Consider the following 22,394-nt stretch of genomic DNA (forward strand, 5'->3'; position numbering starts at 1 on the left):
CTCCCCTGGGTCCTGCTGGGCCTCCGGACGGCGCCCAAGGACGACCTGCGCGCATCCGCGGCGGAGTTGGTCTTCGGACAACCGCTGCGGGTGCCGGGCGAGTTCCTCCCCGACCCCACGGCACCATGGTCCGCGGCGCAGGAGCGCTCCGCGCTGCAGGAGACCGCCCCGAGGTTCGCCCCGGTGCCGACGGCGCACCACGGGCACCCACCTACACACGTCGCCCCGGAGCTTCGCACCGCGGAGTACGTCTTCGTCCGGCACGACGCCCACCGGACACCACTGCGGCCCCCGTACGACGGGCCTTTCCGCGTGCTGGAGACCGGGGCGAAACATTTCACCTTGGACATCGGCAGTACTCCCGACCGCGTCTCAGTGGATCGCCTCAACGTGGACGTGGACCACCTCGACGTGGACCACCCACCGCCGGTGGCTCGGCCCCCGCGTCGAGGCCGCCCCCCTGCGGGCGGACCACTGGCACCGCCCAGCCCCCCGGCACGCCGCCCCCCGGTCCGGCACCCATCCCGGGTGCAGCCGGAGGCATCCCGGCTGGTATCCCTGCACCCCGGACGCTGCCAGTCGCCAGAGGGCGCTTCGGCCGGGTCATCCGTTTGCCCTGCAAACTGGCCCTCCAGGTGCGCGGGAATTCTGGGGGGGCGCGTGTGGCGGACACGAAAGCTCACTAGCGTGATGGCATCATTCCGCGCACCAAGTGGGCGGCGGCCACGCCCGATGGGTAGGCGTGGCCTCGGGATATACACCGGGCGCGCAGCCTGGAGCGCTCCAGTGCTACAGTGGAGCTCTTGCAATAAAGACTCTTTTAACTTACCGCGTTGTCCGCTTCCTCCTTGCTAAACAAGTCGCGCGCGTAGCACCGCGCTTCACTGTTTGGAATGAAAATAGAGAGATTGAGTTTAAAGGGGAATGAGGAAATGACGTGAGGGTGTAGGGGCATAATTTTGCCTTTCATGTGGTAATATGGAAGTATGCTTGATCTCAGGGTGAGCAAGTGTTTTTGGTACCAGGTGCAACCGGAAGTGACGAGCGGGGTTTGGTCGGCTGTTGTGAATAAAGGATTGACTCGGGTTCCGAACGTCTCGGACGTCTTTTTTTTCCTTCCATGCTAAATTGTTGACCCTGACGTGATACAAAAGGATGGACAAGGATTTACAAATGACCAACCATTCGTTGGGAACACCCACACAACCAACCCGTAAATGAAGGTCTCGCTTATATTATAAAGCGCACGACCCTATCTGACCGGCGCTTTCAGCAACTCCTTACAACCAAGGATTTAGGAGATCAAAGACCAACACAACAGCAGCTTCTCGGTGACCGCCGTGTGCCACCTTTGACCAGTCGCTCCTCCGTGAGTTGTTATTGCAACGTTTACCACCACACATCCATATATGATACCTGCAGCTAATTCAGAGCTGGCTGATAATCTCATTGACACCTCCACCACAGCAGGTTACACAAGTACAACATGAAATTTCAACCAAAGCTTTCAGAATCATTGGAATCTCCCGCGATGAAGCTAACTCCGAGGGCCTTTCACTCACTCACCGCAGGCAGGTTGGTGGTCTTTCTGTCTTCTATCGACTCCTCTCTGGCCTTGCCCCCCCAGCTCTGTCTGTGCTCTGTCCCCCAAATATTCCTTCAGGTCGCACAAGATCTGCCTGCAACCCTCTTATGGTTAAACTGCCAAAATCAAGACTCTCTATTCACCTCCACTCTTTCATTCCTCTTTTCTCCCGCCTCTGGAACAAACTCCCTCACTCTCTTCAATCCCACTCCTCCCTCCAGGTCTTTAACACAGCTGTTCACCCCCATCCAAAACCTTTATCTTTTCTACCCCCGTTAATTCACCCCAGATGCACTTTTTTGAAATACCAACTTCTTTCCTGGAAGTCCTGGCAGTGTCCATGTGTTTTTTGTTTTTTTTACCTCACCCCCCCCCCCCCCCCTTCCCAAGCCTCCTTTCCCCAAGCCCTCTACCTCCCACAGATCTCCCGATGTCTGTCCTCAAATGTTGTACTTGTGTGCTTCCTCCTCTCTCCCAATCTTGTCTCCCGCTCCCTTTATTTCGTTTATTTATCCGTTTGTTTTTTTGTGAGTAATGTTAGCTCTTACATGAGCCTCGATCTTGCATCCCCAACTAAAAAAAAAAAAAAAAAAAAGGTGGACCTAAAGAAGCCCGTTCTGGAGCTCCATGCTATGCACCACCTGTGTTGCCGATCTTTGTGTACTTCTTGTAGGAACAATGAGAAATGCCGTGCCTCGAGTTACCATTCACCCTCACCTTCCGTGAACAATCCAGATAGGTGTTGGCACCACGTGACCTTCGGTTCTCATGCTCGTCATTGTAGGGCACTGGGGACTGTACTCGTACCGGCTGCAGGACAAACGACGAGGCCCACAACTAATGGCAACGAGTTCACCTGGGCCATACATCAGTCACCTTCTCTTCCTCGTGGGTTGTACTAGTGGCAGCGGTGAGCAAAAACCGATATGTAGAACGATATCTCAAAAAGTTGTGGACAGATTCGGACAAAAACTGGTGGACAGGTTGGGTGTCTGACATGGATGAATTAGTTAGATTTCGGGGAAGATTCGAATCCGGATCCGGATACGAGGATTTAAAAAATGTGATTCTTCATAATTGAGTGATGGGGCTAAAACGATATGCAGCACGATATTTCAAAAAGTTGTGAATGACACGTGACAAAACTTGGAGGATTCGTTTGGTAAGAATAACAACAACAATCCGATTAGATTTTGGTTCAGGTCCGAATCCAGATCCGGCCTTTCAGTGGGATACAAAACGTAACCTGTTCAGCCTGGTGCAGGTACCGAGTCTCCACTGAGTACCGATTGTGGTTGTGATATGGTTTCCTGATTGTAGAAGTGAAATAGTGCAACAGCTTAACTGTCACAAAATGTGCACAACAAGTGCAATAACACGTCACGTGCTCAATTTCAGAGATCACGCAATGCATGTTGTGTGTGCTCCAGCCAGGAATTATCCACAAACGTTCCCTTTAATGGAAATTCCAAACTGCTTGTAGAGTTATATTCCGATGAATCCCCATCACGATACTTTATGAGATGACGCACTCAAGGTGAAAGGTGGTAAGCATGATGTTCTCCAGCTTGAAATGCTCTCATTTAAAAAGGCATTCATCTCCCGATTTAAACACCTGGCAAATCCCAAGAAGCACAGGCCAGAGGTCCCATGAGGCAAATCCCCGAATAACACAGGCTCCAGCTTTATCTCAACATTAGGTGTGATCTTCTCCAGAACCGACGTGATATCCATTACAAGATGAAAGGGTGCTCCTCTTCTTGATGATGGCATCATACCCAAAATGTAACTCCTCTTTTGATGATGGCATTATACCTAAAATGTAACTCCTCTTTTGATGATGGCATTATACCTAAAATGTAACCACTTCTTGATGATGGCATCATACCCAAAATGTAACTCCTCTTCTTGATGATGGCATCATACCCAAAATGTAACTCCTCTTCTTGATGAGGGCATCATAACCAAAATGTAACTCCTCTTTTGATGATGGCATCATACCCAAAATGTAACTTCTCTTCTTGATGACGGCATCATACCCAAAATATAACCACTTCTTGATGACGGCATCATACCCAAAATATAACCACTTCTTGATGACGGCATCATACCCAAAATGTAACTCCTCTTCTTGATGATGGCATCATACCCAAAAAGTAACTCCACTTCTTGATGATGGCATCATACCCAAAATGTAACTCCTCTTCTTGATGACGGCATCATACCCAAAATATAACCACTTCTTGATGACGGCATCATACCCAAAATGTAGCTCCTCTTCTTGATGATGGCATCATACCCAAAATGTAACTCCACTTCTTGATGATTGTATCATACCCAAAATGTAACTCTTCTTCTTGATGACGGCATCATACCCAAAATATAACTCCACTTCTTGATGACGGCATCATACCCAAAATGTAACTCCTCTTCTTGATGATGGCGTCATACCCAAAATGTAACTCCTCTTCTTGATGACGGCATCATACCCAAAATGTAACTCCACTTCTTGATGATGGCATCATACCCAAAATGTAACTCCACTTCTTGATGAGTGATGATGGCATCATACCCAAAATGTAACTCCATTTCTTGACCATTGCCTTTTTAAATGCAAGCACATTTCCCATTGTTTTACAGACAAATTGGGAATGGGATGCCGCACATGAAGAGATGGAGTTATTCATATGATGTACCAACTGGAATCATGGAATCAGCTCAACTCCTATGCTTGAATACCACTGCTTGACGATGTCGAGGGATCAGTTCGCATCACGTGAACAAAGTACGATATTGACTTTTATTGTCCATTCTCCTTACTCGGCCACAATTGTTTCTACGTTATTGTGGTTGGAGGAAACATGACCCAAGTCTTTCACAAACTGGCTGGCCAGGCTTTTTACTCGACTAAGGTTAAGGCAGGAATTTATATACTTGTTCAGGGTGCCGGCAAAAGCTCGTCAATAGCTCGCCAAAGCTCCAAAGCCAATAGCTCGCCAAAGGACAATGTGGGATCTTCAACGTGTATATTAAATCATATTAAAAATTAGCATGTAATAAAATGAATTTACAAAGTATACGTTCCGATGAACTTCTGAAAGTTTGACAAAGATCCGTTCAGCCATCTCTGAGAAAAATGGTGACAGAGACAGACCAATGGCTTTCTTACATAGTAGATGCATGTATGTATGTATATAGATATAGATATACATACATACATGGCTACATGCATCTACTATGTAAGAGAGCCATTGGTCTGTCTCTGTCACCATTTTTCTCAGAGATGGCTGAACGGATCTTTGTCAAACTTTCAGAGGTTCATCGGTGAGTGCCTGGGAGTGTTTTAGGCAACAAAAAAAAAAGCTCCTTTCTTTGGATTTAAAAAAAATCTCTATAGTGCCGAAGCCTTTTTGATTTATGACACATATAATTATATACAAGTACACATTCACATAAATAAATACAAAACACAAACATTTGAACACACAAAAAAAAAATCAAACAACTTGGTAGTAAACTTCGACTTCCGTTTCCGTTTCGACTTCGAAACTTCCGTTTCCGTTTCCGGACGTTTCCGCGACTTCCGTTTCCGGTCTTGCTGGCGACGGTTCGTTTTTTCGCAGGTCTCCACGCTCTCCATCGAAATCGAAGTTAAGTCATTGTTCCAATTTGTATTTTCGTTATAACTGTATTTCTTTTATGGTGTATGTACGTATATTGTCCCGTCAAAGATTTTCGGTGCAAATCTTTCATACCTGTATTGAAAATCGCGTTAATTCGTGTCGTCTCGAGGTCTTGTACAGTGTACACTGTACAAGTACAACCTTGAGGCTTTGTTTTTCTCTCAGCGCCTGTCGTTTGTGATCCAATAACTTTCGTTCTCTGTTTTCGCAGTCTTTCCACCCCAAAGCCTACTTCCTTATGTAAATCTCAACTCAAAAAAACAAAAAAAAAAGACTCCCTTCTCTGTGCTCATTCGTTTATTCATTCTTATTCGTTCGTTCGTTCTTCGACCACGTGTTTCTCCCCCATTTCCCCAGATAGATTGTCAAATTTCAATTCGTTATTTTATCGTCCATGTGATATTGTTTGATTATAGTTAGTTTTGGTTTGAATTTCCTGTAACTCGTAATTAATTAATCGTGTTCTGCTCCTCGTGTGTGGCCCTGTAGTTGTACCCCCGTCGGTGTTTTGTTAACTTAAGTGTGTTTTGCTTGGCTCTTGGTTTTTTCCCTTCTACCCCGAACATAATACTGTCTAACGTTCTAAATCCCCACCCCCCCCCCCCCCCCAAAAAAAAAAAAAAAAAAAAAAAAAAACATTTATTTTATTTTCTCCACGTGTACTGTTGTCTCATCCTGTATTTTCTGTCCAGGTGTGCTGTTCGCCCCACCCCCATTATCTCCTTGCCATCCACCGTTTGCCCTGTTCACGTGACTCGTGGTGGTCCCTCTCGGCTCTCCCCCCGTTGGTATTTTTGTGCATATAAGATTGTTCATAGTTCTGTTTAAATATTTTTAAATATGTTTAACCTTTCCCCTTCTGTTTTTTATTCAGTGGTATATTACAACACGCTGTTTTTCTTCCTATTTAAAAGTCTTTTCTCAATTTCCTCTCCAACTCATTCCACTTCAAAAAAAAGAAATTCAATATCTTATACGTCTCCCTCACTACATGGTCTAAATTCTCATTCATTCCATCCCTCCTCCATCATCCTGAACCGGATTGCTAACTTGAAAATCACAACAAACCCAATTTGTTATCAATGTTCGTCTTTCATTAATCATCCACTTTCTAAACTCCCCTCTTGCCCCTCCCATCCAAATCCCCCCCCTTGCACCTACACTCCGAAACTTCCCCCTTGCCCCTCCACTCTTAAACTCCCCCCTTGCCCCTCCACTCCTGAACTCCCCCCTTGCCCTTCCCCTCCTAAACTTCCCCTTTGCCCCTCCCCTCCTAATCCCCCCCCCTGCCCCTCCACTCCTGATCTCCCCCCTTTCCCCTTCCCTCCGAAACTCCCCCCTTGCCCCTCCCCTCCTAAACTCCCCCCTCACTCCTCCCCTTCAAAACTCCCCCCCAATCCCTCCCATTCAATTCTCCCCCCATACCATTCCTCTCCAATTCTCTCTCCTCCCCCCTCCTCCTCCAAGCTGCCTCCTCCCCACTTCGTCTCCCTTCTATCTCATACCTCCACCCCCCCAAACCTTCTACTTTCCTCTGCCCCCCCTCAAACAACCCCTCACTGTGCTGCATCCCTTCACCAGCAAACCTTTCATCCTCCTCATCCTTCCCTTTCTTGGAACTCTTCTGCAACATCTGAAACACTATCAACTGCTCTCCCTACCTCCCCCTCTCATCCTTCATCTTACCCTACTCCTCCCCTCCCCTGTCCTGTACTCGATGCTCCCCCTCTCTCTTCATTAACGGTATGGACCTCAAACATCCGGGGCCTTCGCTCAAACCTGACTGATCTCTCCATACAGGTTGCTTCTGACAATCCAGACTTGATCTGCTTAACAGAGACTTTCCTCCTTCAAGATGTCTCTGATTCCTTAATATCTCTTCCTGGTTACTCCCTCCTACGGTATGATAGACCTGAGCCTCGGCCTGGTGGTGGGGTGGCTATCTTTGTCAAAAACTCTCTTCCTCACTCTCCTTGCACTGCTCTCTTTCCTCCTCACCCGCAGGAGTACCTCTGGTTACGGCTTCCTCTCCGCTCCCACCTTTTGTTCATATGTGTTCTGTACCGTCCCCCAAACAGTGATGACTCCATCTACATTTCAATGTCTGACAACATGGACCAACTTCTATCCACTCATCCCAACTCTCTCTTCCTCATATGTGGTGACTTCAACTGTCATCATGCCACCTGGTTGGGTGTGGGTTCCTCTCTCACTAGTCATGGCACCTCAGCAAAGGACTTCTGTGACTCACTGGGATTGACACAATCTGTCAATTTCCCGACCCGGATCTCAGCCAATGGAGTATCTTCTCTTCTAGACTTGGTTATGACAAACTTCCCTGCTAATGTCTGCTGCTCTTCTTCTGCTCCAATCGGTTCTTCTGATCATGTGCTTGTCAAAGTGGACATCTCTCTGGCCATTCTCAGAGAGCCTCCTCAGCGTCGACGAGTCTGGCATTTCACTCAGGCCGACTGGGACGGTCTTCAAGCAGCCATCAATCGTCTGGATTGGTCTCCCATCTCCACTGCCTCTGACATCAATTCTTCCTGGGAATTCTTCCAAAGCAAACTGATCTCTCTCATGCACAGATTTATCCCATCTCGCCTTCAATTGTCTTACCCTTCCTCCCGTCCATGGTACACTGAATCTTGTGGTGAGGCAGTTGCCCTGAAACAACTTGCCTTTGCCTCTTGGAAGGCTAATCCAACTGAAGGAAATCTCAGTTCCTTCCACCAAGCTCGGAACAAGTGTGTGTCTACCCTCAGGAGTGCCAGGAAGCACTATCTCTCCTCACTCAAGAATGAACTCTCAAACCTGTCTCCTTCCTCCAAATCCTGGTGGCGTCTGGTCAAATACGTTTCTGGTGTTTGTTCCCCCTCCATCCCCTCCCTTACCTCAAATGGCCACACAGTTGACATCGCACGTGACAAAGCCGAATGCCTCAACTCTGTGTTCGCCTCGAAATCCTTAGTCCCAAACCCATCTCTCTCTGTTCCCACCTTTCCCAGTCGAACCCAACTGCTCCTGGACTCTGTGTCCTTCTCTCCTGACAAGGTGGAGGAGTTTTTGTCAAACCTCGACTCTGATTCTGCAACTGGACCAGACGGCATCAGCCCACGGGTCCTAAAATCCTGCTCTGCCGCTCTATCTCACCCTCTCTCTGTTCTTTTCACCCTATCTTTTGCTCAAGGTCATCTGCCAGCATCCTGGAAATCAGCTAACATTACCGCTTTACACAAAAAAGGTGCAAAAACAGATCCTTGCAACTACAGACCAATCAGCCTGCTCCCAATTATCAGCAAAGTCATGGAATCCATCATTGCTTCGGATATGAAATCTTTCCTCTTCTCCAATGGCTTGATCTCTGATCATCAATTTGGTTTCAGACCAGGTCACTCTACTCTGGACATGCTGCTTCTGCTGTCTCAACAATGGATGGAGGTCCTCAATGCCAAACAGGAAATCAGAGCTGTCTCCCTTGACATATCAAGGGCCTTTGATACGGTCTGGCACCCAGCTCTGCACACCAAACTCTCCTCCTATGGTATCCATGGAAATCTCCATGCATGGCTTGCGGACTTCCTCTCTGGTCGTAGTCAACGTGTGGCCCTGAATGGATTTCTCTCATCTCCCCTTCCTGTTCAGGCTGGAGTTCCCCAAGGAAGTGTGCTGGGCCCTGTGCTTTTTCTGGTCTTTATCAATGATCTCTCTGACTCTCTGGAAAATCCTCTCTATCTCTTTGCTGATGACTCCACTCTCTGCCGCTCCATTCCTCTTCCCTCAGATCGGCAGTCTGCAGCCTCCTCACTCTCTGAAGACCTGGACAAAATCACAGACTGGTCAAACAAGTGGAACATGTCTTTCAATCCTGCCAAATCTCACTCTCTTACTATGTCTCTCCGAAAAGATCGACTGGACAACCCTCCCATCTACTTTCTCAACAATCCTCTCCAAGAAGTTCTGTCACTCAAGCTTTTGGGTCTCACTATCTGCCATGATCTTTCTTGGGAAAACCACATTTCCAAGCTGGCCTCCAAAGCCAGTCGCCGACTGGGCATCCTCCGTCGTGCGAAGTCCTTCCTCGGCACACCTGAGCTCCTCACCACATACAAGGCTTTCATCCGCAGCTCAATGGAATACTGTTCTCCCCTATGGGCTGGTGCTCCTGCCTCACACCTGGCTCGGCTTCACGCTGTTGAATCCAAAGCTTTCAAAATCATTGGAATCTCCCGCGATGAAGCTATCTCTGAGGGCCTTTCACTCACTCACCGCAGGCAGGTAGGTGGTCTTTCTGTCTTCTACCGACTCCTCTCCGGCCTTGCTCCCCCAGCTCTCTCTGTGCTCTGTCCCCCAAATATTCCTACAGGTCGCACAAGATCTGCCAGCAACCCTCTGATGGTTAAACTGCCGAAATCTCGGCTCTCTGCTCACCTTCACTCTTTCATTCCTCTTTTCTCCCGCCTGTGGAACAAACTCCCACACTCCCTTCAATCCCTCTCCTCCCTCCAGGTCTTTAAAACAGCTGTTCACCACCATCTCTTATCTTCCCCCATCCATAACCTTGATCTTTTCTACCCCCACTAATTCACCCCAGATCCACCTTGTTTGAAATTCCAACTTATTTCCTGGAAATCCTGGCAGTGTCCATATGTTTATACCTCTCCCACCCCCCCCCCCCTTCACATGCCTCCCCCCCTTCACATGCCTCCCCCCCTTCACATGCCTCCCCCCCAAAGCCCTCTCCCTCCCACAGATCTCTCGATGTCTCCATGTCTCTCGGTCCCTGCTCTCAAATGTTGTGTTTGTGTCCTTCCCCCTCTCTCCCCATCTTGTCTACCGCTCCCGATGTTATTTGTTTTATGTGTCTGTTTGTCTTTCTGTGTGATTAATGTTCGCTCTTTCACGAGCCTCGATCTTGTATACAAAAAATAAAAAAAATAAAAAAAGCTTCTTCTTCTTCCTGAAAGTCAGCATACTTAACTCAGAAACGTGATAAACGGCACATTCACCAGCATATATTCAACGAAAAGGTAAAATGATGATTTGACATTTATGATGGATTCCGATTTGGATGCAATTGCTTTTCCATTATATTTGCCCTCATTTCAAATATGTTAATGTTTCTTTTTCGCTTGAGCAACGCCGGGTACTCCAGCAATAAACACTTATATACTTTACTCGGGGGTACAAATACAACTTTGGTTGGGGGGTAACATAGGCTATGTGGCCGCGGCCTCATTTGGGGGTGTAGGGGACCTGGAGAGAGGCGTAAATTCTCGATGTAAATGTGTATATGTGTAGCGCCACCTGGTGATGGAGGCAGAGGGTATTACAATTTCCTTTTTTACCTGGGCAACACTGAGGTTAAAGCACTCTTTGCACGGGTTAATTTCTCCTCCTTCCCTTCCCCCCTCCCCCAAAACGGAGGAGCCTGTCAATGCCCCATCTCCACCTCCAAAAAAAAAAAAGGTATATGTGGTATACCTTTCCCCTCTCTTGCCCCACCTCCCCCCCTTCCCCCTTCCACAACCCTCCCTCTCCAGCCTCCCCCCCCCCCCTTCACCCGGCAATGCCTGGCACTCCTGCTAGTATAATATATGTATACCAGCGGGGGGGGGGGGGTGGGAGGGGGTTAGGGGAGCGGAGAGGGAGTGGTATATATTCTATATTAACATATTTGAAATGGGGACATTAACATATTTGAAATGAGGGCAAATATATAATGTAAAAGCAATTACATCCAAATCAGAATCCATCACAAATGTCAAATCATCATTTTCCCTTTTCATTGAATATATTCTGGTGAATGTACCGTTCATCATGTTTGAGTTAAGTATGATGACGTTCAGGAAGAAGAAGAAGCCTTAACATCAACTTCGACCGTTTTTTTGTTGTTTTTTTTTGTATACAACATCGAGGTTCGTGTAAGAGCTTCCGGAATTGTTTGATAATTTGTGTTCAAATGTCTGGTGATTATTTTGTATTTATCTATACGAATGTGTACTTGTATATAACTGTCATTAATCAAAAAGGCATAGGCACTATAGAGTGATTTTTTAAAAAAAATTTAAAAAACGAACTTTTTTTGCCTAAAACACTCCCAGGCACTCACTTATGAACCTCTGAAAGTTTGACGAAGATCCGTTCAGCCATCTCTGAGAAAAATGGCGACACAGACAGACCAACGGCTCTCATTATAGTGGAAGATTATGCACAAATTAAATTAAACTAGTGCATGCCCGTACGTGCGGGGAGGTAAGTACGTGGACATACGTACGTTGACGTACGTACCAAAAATAAGGCCTCACTGTCCGGAAGTTCGCATATCGCAGTTACGATTAATCGCAAATTAGTTTTAATGGCCAATTCTTCAATTAGCGCCAACATATTTTGCCATTTTGCAATTTCATCGCAAGGAAAAGCACAAAGAGAAGAGACAAACAAACACACACGCGGTTCCTTCGCTGTAGCTTGACTGTACGTGCAAAGAAAAATAAAACTTTCATCGTTCCTTCGGTCTTCGCTCTTGTCCTTCGTCGTTCCTTCACTCTCGTCCTTCGCTGTTCCTTCGTTCACGTACAAAACGTATGTGTTTGCTAAATAAATGGCCATAACTTGGTAACCACTTGTCCGATTAATAGCAAACCTTAAAAAGGCACATCCTCAGGTCCCCAGCAATATACCTGGCAAGTTTCACTTAGATCGGACCAGTGGTTGTCGAGAAACAGCGGTCACAGACATACACACAGACAGACACACAGACACACAGAGATTGCTTGCATTATAGAGAGATTAATAAATAAATAATTTTTTTAAACCTGGCTTGCTTTTATTTTTGTATACAAATTAAATTCCTGCATATCCCTAGATTACACGGATTACTATCTCAGCATGGTTGTTGTCTGGGCAGCAGCTTCTACACTATCGACAAATTCAGTTTCCCATGTTACTGTATGGTAACTGCGAGAAAGCGCAACCATAGACGTTTAGATTTGGGAATTAGAACGGCACATTGTAGAGCAAAGATACACACTCGCCTCAAAGTTGTCTGGCCTGGGTTTGTATCCTGACCCAGCTATAAACTGTCATCCCAGTGTTTCATATGCAGGGTGATTCATCAGTGTGTGTCGTTCCACTGACGGATGTTAAAGATCCCACAGTGTCTTTCGTGAAGTGTAGGCGAGCTATCGGCAGCACCCTGAACAAATATACAAATTCCTGCCTTAACCTTAGTCGAACATCAGGCCTGGCCAGCTGGTACGTGATGGTGAAGAATCACTTTAAAAAAAAATCTAGTACCCAAATCCGGATCCACAACTTTTTGAGATTTCCTGTTCACAGACAGACAAATGGACAGACAGGGGTGAAAACATAACCTTCGGTGGTGGAGGCAATAAGACTTGGCTTGTTTTGTTTTTTTAAGCATTTATTTTAAACAAAACAGGATGAAACTTTTCAATCACAATGTTAAAACAGAACAAAGAGCCAACTTTTTGAATAGCAATGCTTTACCACGGTATACATCTAACTTATGGCTCTTTTGTGTTCTATACAACAAAACAAAGAGTTATGGTTTATTTAACTTCTCACTCCCCAAACAAAGCAAATCCAACATTCAGGCGAAGAAATGAGAACCTGTTAATTTCTTTCACACAATTCCAAAGCGCTGGGCCCTTTTCAGCCTCTTGGCCTGCAAGAATAAAGGAGAGGAAGAAATAAACAAGGACAAAGATATTACAAAATTCCATCACCTAAAGAAGTCTCCAACAAGGGGTAGCAGATAATTTGTTTAAATACCATGTTACAAGAGCTATGTATGGCTACTGTTCCACTTAAGAAGCTGAAGGCAAAAAGTGAACATAGCCAGAGAAGTGCCTCAAAAATAATACTGATTAGGCATTTACAAATACATACCACAGAATATTTAGCAAATTTAGATGGGAGTTGCTACTTTGCACCATCATTATGATCTTCTTCTCCTTCCCTCAATCCCTCACGGAGGGTCGGAGCGTCTCTTCATTCCCAGAGCCTGCCCGTCCGTTGCCACACTCAGATATACTTGGCGCGCATCTACCTTTATGCAGCCCATCCAGCTTTTCCTTGGTGTTCCTGTGCTTATTGTACACCTTCACCATTCAGGTCGACTGCCCATCTCACTAAGTTCCTCTTGTCCTTCCTCTGTAATTGCCCATACCACCTCGGCCTTGACTTGTACCCTCTCTCTGATTATTGCTATACAATGAGATTAGAACTAGCCTTCTGGTACTCAGTACATTTATGGCATAATACTTCTTTATCAACAGTCAAACCAGATTTGATACACTTCTTCTCATGAACATTTCTCACGCTTCAATACACGCAAGGTCAAATTATACTAAGGGCCATGCGGTTGCATTTTACCGTCACGGTAGTTGATTGGAGCATCTTAATCAAGATCACCAACTTTATTGTTGTGATGAAGTTGTTGGCAGTGGTCAATAGGTTGAATTGTATTATACAGAGTTGCTAATGTCAGTTTTGAATTTGTTGTCGTCAATATGATGATTGTTCATAGTGTCCGGTCATGATAGCGATGCTGCATTGAAGATTGTGGCAGTGATCAGAGGACATATTACAAAGAACAGATACATTGTAAATAAGGTCATCTGAGTCACCAGCTATCAGGTTAAGCATATGACCATGTCTATGCGTTGGCTCAGATAGTAACTTTAAGCCCACATCATTGAAGATCATGCAAAGGTTTTGCCTCATTGCTAACAAGGTTGTTAACATGAATGTTAAAATCGCGCACGATGACAAAATGTCGAGTGAATCTGTAAACCGTCATCATCTTTGAGTTGTCCTGATTTGCCAAACTGATGGTCAATTCTGAACATCCAAATTAATGGAAAGCATACGATTTAGTAACTAGATAAACCAAAACCGGGACATCATGACAATCACCTTTGGTCCAAGCCTCTGTTATGACTTCCGTAATAACCCACGGGCTATCCGTTAAATTAGTTTCAAAAATTACAAATGCGGGTTATACAGTACCATCGGACCCCGCTATTCGCGGAGGATACGTTCCTGGAAAATCCGCGAATAGCGAAACCCGCGAATAGCAGGGCATTGTTTCAATGGAAAAAGGGTATATAGGTTCCCGAGTCATGAAAATCTGCGAATAGAGAGGAACAAACCACGAATGGCGAGGCAACATCTGCGAATGGTGAGGCAAATCCCGAGAATGTCGACGATAATCCACTAAGGTTGATGAAAATTCCATGAATGTATGCCGCGGCATTGTTTCAATGGGGAAAAGAGGGATACGTTATAGATTCCCGGCGGTTCCTGATTCATAGAGGATAATTTTTGGTTCACGAGTTATCAAAAAGAGTGACCACTATATTCGTCATGGGTGTGTGTCTGTCTGTCTGCAGCATAACTACCCGATGGTATCATCCGATCTTGATGAAACTTGGGTGGGAGGTTGATATCATGATCTAGTTGTGTCCTGCCTAGAGTGGGCGTATTGCACCCATTGTGGGCGGAGCCACGCCCGAAAAAGATGTCTTTTTAGGGGGTAATCGAGTTCAAGCCACATCTTCTCCGAGGGAGTTGGTGGAATCTGACAGGGGTTTCGGTATTTGGTTAGGCCAATGTCATGTGTCTAGCCCGATGGAGCTCGATTTTTCATTTTCGCCCCAAGGTCAAGGGCACAAGGTCACAAAATTTAGAAAAGTCGATTTTTTATGGTTTTATTACATAGTTCGCTTCCTGATAGGGTGAAATGTTGAACATGTTTTTTATATTATCACATACATCATGAAATACAAGTTTTCCAACACATTTCAGAATCTTCGACCTTTGACCTTTGAAGGTCACAAAGGTCAAATTTTCAAAGTTGTCAGAATCGAACCAAATTTTCGGTATTGTGTAGCTAAAAAAAAACAAAAAAAAACCACCTTTAGAGGCCATTTTTCCCCGCAAGCGGGGGTTGGCCTTTTTCGGGAACTGTGGTTGTTGTTGTTTTGTTTTTTTTTCGGTCCCCTTTTTGAAGCAATGTTTTACAGCCGGATGCCCTTCCTGACGCCAACCCTTTTTGCCGCCTTTTACGACAAGCAGGGAATTACCAGTGAACTGGTACTCAATTTGCCGACCTCGGAAGGATGACAGGCTGAGTCAACCCCCCTGGCGTTAATTCAGCGATTGACCGGGATTCGAACCCAGGATCCTAGGATCCGAAGCCGGCACCCTAGCCGCTAGCCCAACACCAGGGACTAAATGGTAGCTAACTAACCTCATAACTGATTATACATTATTTTCTATCTCATTTCAAGGTCAGTAACCTTCGTTTTGACATTTCAGGGTCACAAAGGTCAAATTTTCAACGTTGTCGGAATCGAACCGAATTTTCGGTATTGTGTAGCTAACTAGTCTCACAAGTCATAACAGATAATACATTCAGATTTATATATTTTCAATGTCGGTTTTGACCTTTGTCATTGAATACCGCTCGCTCGTGAACCATTGTCGTCTTCTGACTTGTTAAAGTTTAAAATGTTTTCGACCGCAAATGCACATGATTACAGTTTCATAAAAAATGCTTATAAATTTAAAAAAACCACAACACCAGGTTTGTGGGGGATGTTATCTGATGATGCCATATTGAGCCTATCTGCAAATTTGGAAAAATATATTTAATGAAGCATTTGCATTCTATAATTCATGGGGGTTTTTTTTTTTTTTTTTTTTTGTATACTGAATCGAGGCTCGTGAAAGAGCTAACATTTATTTCACAAATAAATCAACAAGACAAACAAAATATACAAAAAGAGGGAGCGGAAGACAAGATGGGGAGAGAAGGGGAAGCACACAACCACAACATTTGAGAGCAGGGAGAAGTGTGGGAGGGAGAGGGCTTGGGGGCAGGAGGCGTGGGAAGGGGGGGGGGGGGTGGGAGAAGTATAAAACACAAGGGGACCGAAATTAGCGGGGGTAGAAAAGATCAAGGTTTTGGATGGGGGAGGATAAGAGATGGTGGTGAACAGCTGTTTTAAAGACCTGGAGGGTGGAGTGGGATTGAAGAGAGTGAGGGAGTTTGTTCCAGAGGCGGGAGAAAAGAGGAATGAAGGAGTGAAGGTGAGCAGAAAGTCTTGATTTTGGCAGTTTAACCATAAGAGGGTTGCAGGCAGATCTTGTGCAACCTGTAGGAATATTTGGGGGACAGAGCCCAGAGAGGGCTGGACAGCGTGAAGACGGGCTAGGTGTGAGGCAGGAGCACCAGACCAGAGGGGAGAGCAGTATTCCATAGAGCTGCGGATGAAAGCCTTGTATGTGGTGAGGAGCTCAGGTGTGCCAAGGAAGGACTTCGCACGACGGAGGATGCCCAGTCGGCGAATGGCTTTGGAGGCCAGATTTGAAATGTGGTTTTCCCAGGAAAGATCATGGCAAATAGTGAGACCCAAAAGCTTGAGTGACAGAACTTCTTGGAGAGGATTATTCAGAAAGTGGATGTGAGGGTTTTCCAGTCGGTCTTTTCGGAGAGACATCGTAAGAGTGTGAGATTTATCAGGATTGAAAGACATGTTCCATTTGTTTGCCCAGTCTGTGATTTTGTCCAGGTCTGCAGAGAGTGAGGAGGCTGCAGACTGCCGATCTGAGGGATGAGGAATGGAGCGACAGAGAGTAGAGTCGTCAGCAAAGAGATAGAGAGGATTTTCAAGAGAGTCAGAGAGATCATTGATGAAGACCAGAAAAAGCACAGGGCCCAGAACACTACCTTGGGGAACTCCAGCCTGAACAGGAAGAGGAGATGAGAGAAACCCATTCAGGGCCACACGTTGACTACGACCAGAGAGGAAGTCCGCCAGCCATGCGTGGAGATTTCCATGGATACCAAAGGAGGAGAGTTTGGTGAGCAGAGCAGGGTGCCAGACCGTATCGAAGGCACGTGAAATGTCAAGGGAGACGGCTCTAATTTCCTGTTTGGCGTTGAGGAGCTCCATCCATTGTTGAGAAAGCAGAAGCAGCATGTCCAGAGTAGAGTGACCAGGTCTGAAACCAAATTGATGATCAGAGATCAAGCCATTGGAGAAGAGGAAAGATTTCATATCTGAAGCAATGATGGATTCCATGACTTTGCTAAGGGTTGTTTTCTTTGCTGGGGTTGACTTGTTTTCATCGCTGTTGGATTATCCCCCGAAGCGTTTTGATTGTGCAAGATCTCTGATGATTCGTTACCGTATATTGCAAACTGTAATAGATTTAATGAAGTGTTTGCATTCTATAATCCGCGGAGTTGACTTATTTACACATCTGGTGGGATATCCCGCAAAGCTCGCTTATAGTGTGGCTAAAATTCGCGCCCGCGAAAGCCATGAAAACGCAAATCACACAGCAGTGAATGTACGGTACTGTACTGTACTGTATAAATAAGCAGGTCATGCTCACGGCTCGTAGAAGATTTTTTTTGCATACGTACGTCCAGCTGCTTTATGCATGGTGTTTCTAAAGATGGGTTTTATAAATGTGTCAAAGCAGCAGCTCATGAAATTTTTTTTGCACTCCTGAAAAACCGCGAATTCGCAGAACATGGCTGTGAATAGGGGGTAAAAAAACCGCGAATTCGCAAAACATGGCCACGAATAGGGGGGGTGGGGGGGGGTGGGGAACGCGATTTCACGGAACACAGCCGCAAATAGGGGAACAACCCCCCCGCAATTTCACAGATCACAGCCGCAAATAGAAAAAAAACGGTGAAGTCGTGGGACACTTCCGCGAATCGAGAAACAGGTCGTATTTTATCAAACGTGAATATGCGGATTCCGCGAATAGTGGGGTCCGACTGTATTTCACCATACGGGATGTGACAACTTCACGGGGCCAAGTTAAATTATCAAGGAGATATCCTTTTTTTTTTTTTTGCAAGTTTAATTGTAATCTATCTATAATTCCAGTAATCTCTGTGTGTGTGTGTGTGTGTGTGTCTGTGTGTTTGTTTGTCTGTGACCGCTGTTTCTCGACAACCACGGGTCCGATATACTTGAAACTTGCCAGGTATATTGCTGGGGACCCGAGGATGTGCCTTTTCAAGGTTTCATATTAATCGGAGAAGTAGTTACCGAGCTATGTCCAAAAAACGATTCAACCAATCAGAGAGCAGCGAGCTATCACGTGTGCCGAACGTGGCGAACAGACTCTGCCTCGGACGGCACATTTGAGAGCGTATTCATTTATTTCACGTTGGCAAACTATGTTGGCGCTATGTTGGCGTTAAACTATGTTTTAAAACTAATTAAAACTAATTTGCGATTCATCGTAACTGCGATATGCGACCTTCCGGACAGTCAAATGAGGACGTCACTTCCGGACTTACGGATAGTCATAGTGACGACGTACTGATGCTGAACGTGGCGAGCAGACGCTGTAAGGTACGATCGATTGTAGTACACGTTTATAATAACTCTGCCGATACAGGCCCGATTAACTGCAGCGCCATCCGAGCTGCGGCGTCGGGACGATACATTCATTGTACGGTCACATCACGCACTTACGGGCACGCCCATGGGCCCATGGGCACGCCCATGCATGCATGGGCGAAGACATTTTTTTTTTTTTTTTTGGCAAGGAACGGGCACCCACGTACGGGCACGTCCTAGTCTATCTATAATTCCAGTAATCTCTGTGTGTCTGTGTGTGTGTGTGTTTGTCTGTGACCGCTGTTTCTCGACAACCACGGGTCCGATATACTTGAAACTTGCCAGGTATATTGCTGGGGACCCGAGGATGTGCCTTTTCAAGGTTTGAAATTAATCGGACAAGTGGTTCCCAAGGTATGGTCACCGTACTCGCAAGCCGTTCGCTTTGGCTTTGCGAATGGACCAAACCATTTCATGTAAATAGAGGGGGGGGGGGTTCTACCGTACTCGCAAGCCGTTCGCTTTGGCTTTGCGAATGGACCAAACCATTTCATGTAAATAGAGGGGGGGGTTCTGTGGTCGTTACTGCCACGTGGTTTCAAAGTTTTTTTTTGTTGTTGTTGTTTGCACGCATGTTTTTTTGCACCCACGTACGGGCATGCCCTAGTATCTTTAATTACAGTACTTTCGCATATTTTACCTACAGATATATATCTAATTACATTTACAAAGCTATTTAAGGTACCGGTAAGTCGTCTTCTGTTTATCAAATACACGACCAGCCCATCTCTTGCCGTGCTCTTCTGCAAACTGACAAACTTTCAGTTTGAATTCGGCTGTGAAACTTGTATTGACAACATAAATTGTATGGCAGGGATTGTAATGGTGTGGCCAATCTTGTGAAATGATATAAAATCCAACAGCCTGCAGGGTATTTATACATTTCTAATGGATGTCCAGCGTGGTTTCCGGTCGAATTGGTACCGGAAACCATGTTGGTTTTTAACACATCGGAACGGTAAACTTTAATTTAGAACAACAACCCTTTCTCAAGATATTGATTTTAACGTCGATTTTTTTTATTTACTGCAGCTGCATTTGAAAAGAGCCGTTTGTTGGCCCTTGACAACAAAGCCAGGTTGGCTGCTGGAAATATGGAGATTGCACATCTCCCGGTCATGTGGAGACGAAAGTTGGCTTGTGGGGTATACCCATGTGCCTCGGGACCCCAAATGTTATATATGTGCCTGCAATTTTCCGAGAGCACTTTCTTCCCCAGGTGCAGGGTATACCAGAGGGCGGCTTATTTGCATAAAAAAACAGTAATACAGTACATCCAATTTTTATGAAAGTATGACCACATATTTCAGTCGGTTTGTTCATCATAGAATGGGCATTTCAAAGCACAAACTATGAGAACCAGAGTATTGACGACTATCCTGACTTGGAGAAATGCTAAATAACGGTTTACTGCTGCATTGATGACGAACCACCTTTAGTCGATTTATTTTTTAACAGGTATTAAAGAAAGATTGAAACACCAGAGGCATTTGTCACAATGGATACTGAGAGAACTACATCTTGAATGCTTTCACCGATAACACGAGCACAAAAATGGGCATAAATGATATTAAGTGTTTCAATATCATGAAAACAAGGCCTGGGATTGGGATCAATATCGCTTGACAAAAGAATATCAATTTGACATGTGACAGTCTTATTACTGCAATAAGGGGTATGACTCCCATGACACCCAACATTTTGAATTAACTGCAGCTCCGGAACCAAGTAAGATTATGTTTCCCATCAAATACATCTGCATAGTTATCAAGACAGCATCTGGTTGGTGGACACAGCGAATAAAAATACTAATGCCAGAACAATGTCCATTTTCAAAAAAGAATAGGCCCTATATCTACATGTGATAAAAATAGAATGCGAATATCAGTTAAAAACAAACTAACAATATTACTACTACATAACTACACCATAGCTAATTGGGAGATTGATTACGTACCTCTCCATCACCAGAACAAGCAGTTGTCACAACACCAAACCTCTCCTTCCTCTTCTTCAATTTGTCTTCAACTTCCAGCTGCAAAGACACACCATAAACAGTTTGACCCTATTGTTTCCACTCCTTGCATTAAAGTCTGCTGCTTTAAAGAAAAAGAAAAGAATAGTATCAACAACTTTCTATATGAGAGCAAGTTGAGCCAACCATGTTCATGCTCTATTATACTCTACAGTGTACACCCTCAAGTCGCAGGCAGGAGTTCGCAGAGCCTGGACTAAGTTTTGCTTGGCCAGGAGGATGGGTGAAAGGGAGGATGGTAATCATCGTGAATCCTACACGTGAAGTGTCCTAAAGGGTTTTGTTGAAGTTTAAATGTATCTGAAACAAGCAGCATATCAAAGGCATTAAGGGCCAATGAGAACTTCAACATAGCACCTTTGCTCCGTGCGGGCAGTACGGCAAGCTCTCAGCCATACTCGCAGATGTACATAAATGCTCGGCTGCAAGCATCGAAAGTTAAAATTTAAAAATAAGACCCCATTCATTATCCAGGTGAATGATGGAAGCTTTAAGCGGACAACCTCATTGACATAGCTTCAAATTCCAAAGCACTCGGTTTTTCCAGATCCTGACCTCAGCATAAGGCCTAAAGAAGCGTTACCTTTTGTGCTACGGTGGAAACATTCATGCCGAAACGCTTTGCCCGCTCTTGAAGTTTTCCCATGTCCTCCTGGAGAACAAGGCAGGCACAAGTTGCGCTTAATTAGAGAAAAGTCGAGTTTGATTCCTGGAATGGCCTGTCACAGCAGACCTGACCAACTGGCTAAGCATAAGCTAAGAAACAAGGGGGAATGTGAATGCTTTGCAGTTTATACTTGCTCTGTGCAATTTCTATTTCACCTGTGACAAAATCCAGAGGCACACGCTGCACAAAGTCAAAGTGAAACCATTTAAAAGGCCAATTCCTGCCTGGCAACGTCGAGATTATGACCATCCTTCACAATCGCATACTTTCCACCATCCCAGCCAAGCAAAGAATGTTACTTTATATTACTTTTTTCCAGCTCAACAGCCAAGAAAAAGGCATTTCCATTCCGACCAAATGTTTCAAAGAAAGCGAGAATTTTTTTTGCCCAAATGTCTCCAATAAAACATGAGGTACATCCTTTTTTTTCCCCCCACTGGGTCTTGACTACAAACACCACACATCAGAAGTCTGTTCAACAATCTCGTAGTGGCTGTTCGTCACTCCCCTGATAAGACAGATAAAAATGCGACCTTACAGGTCGAGTTGTTCAAACGGCAAATAACCGCAACTTGTATGGGCTACAGATGGTACTTTCCAATTGTATAAACATGAAAATGGATTTGTTCTTCTTACAATGGTGAACGACTCAAAATACGCGATCGTATTTCATTCATTTGAGCATGGATCTGAAATACCTTGCCAAGTTGATCGCCACCTGTAGAGGACCAAAAACAAATAAAGAAAAACAAGTGATTAACAAAATTAATGCAAGTCAAAACAATTTCAAAATGCAATTCCACTTGTACTCTCAATTTGAAAATGTGACACAGGTTGCCTAAACAGAAGCCCGCTTCCACTCCAATGCATGAACCAATATGCAAGGCTGGCAAGGAGAGCCAAGAGGTACGCACACTCATCTCTGAACTGTCTAACATGGTTATCAAACTTGGCCGAGATATAA

At 45.1% G+C, this 22,394-nt stretch overlaps 1 protein-coding gene across 6 annotated transcripts in view; it reads right to left on the reverse strand.

Moving 5' to 3' along the window:
• Positions 1-12,673: 12,673 nt before the first annotated feature.
• SARNP (SAP domain containing ribonucleoprotein) overlaps positions 12,674-22,394 on the reverse strand; it is a 32,312-nt gene continuing 22,591 nt past the window's right edge. For 3 of the 6 annotated variants that reach the window (XM_068128644.2, XM_068128633.2, XM_068128624.2), the window contains exons 8-11: positions 22,129-22,148; positions 21,347-21,415; positions 20,686-20,763; positions 12,674-12,958 (exon numbers count right to left, since the gene is read on the reverse strand). In XM_068128644.2, the coding sequence (XP_067984745.1) occupies positions 12,917-12,958; positions 20,686-20,763; positions 21,347-21,415; positions 22,129-22,148 (209 nt within the window). In that variant the 3' untranslated portion in view covers positions 12,674-12,916. The remainder of the gene's footprint in view (positions 12,959-20,685; positions 20,764-21,346; positions 21,416-22,128; positions 22,149-22,394) is intronic. The other 3 variants (XM_068128654.2, XM_078785129.1, XM_078785122.1) reach the window with 1 other exon arrangement.

The sequence above is a fragment of the Myxine glutinosa genome, chromosome 1 (genome assembly GCF_964187855.1).
Source record: "Myxine glutinosa chromosome 1, kmMyxGlut1.1, whole genome shotgun sequence".
Taxonomy (NCBI): domain Eukaryota; kingdom Metazoa; phylum Chordata; class Myxini; order Myxiniformes; family Myxinidae; genus Myxine; species Myxine glutinosa.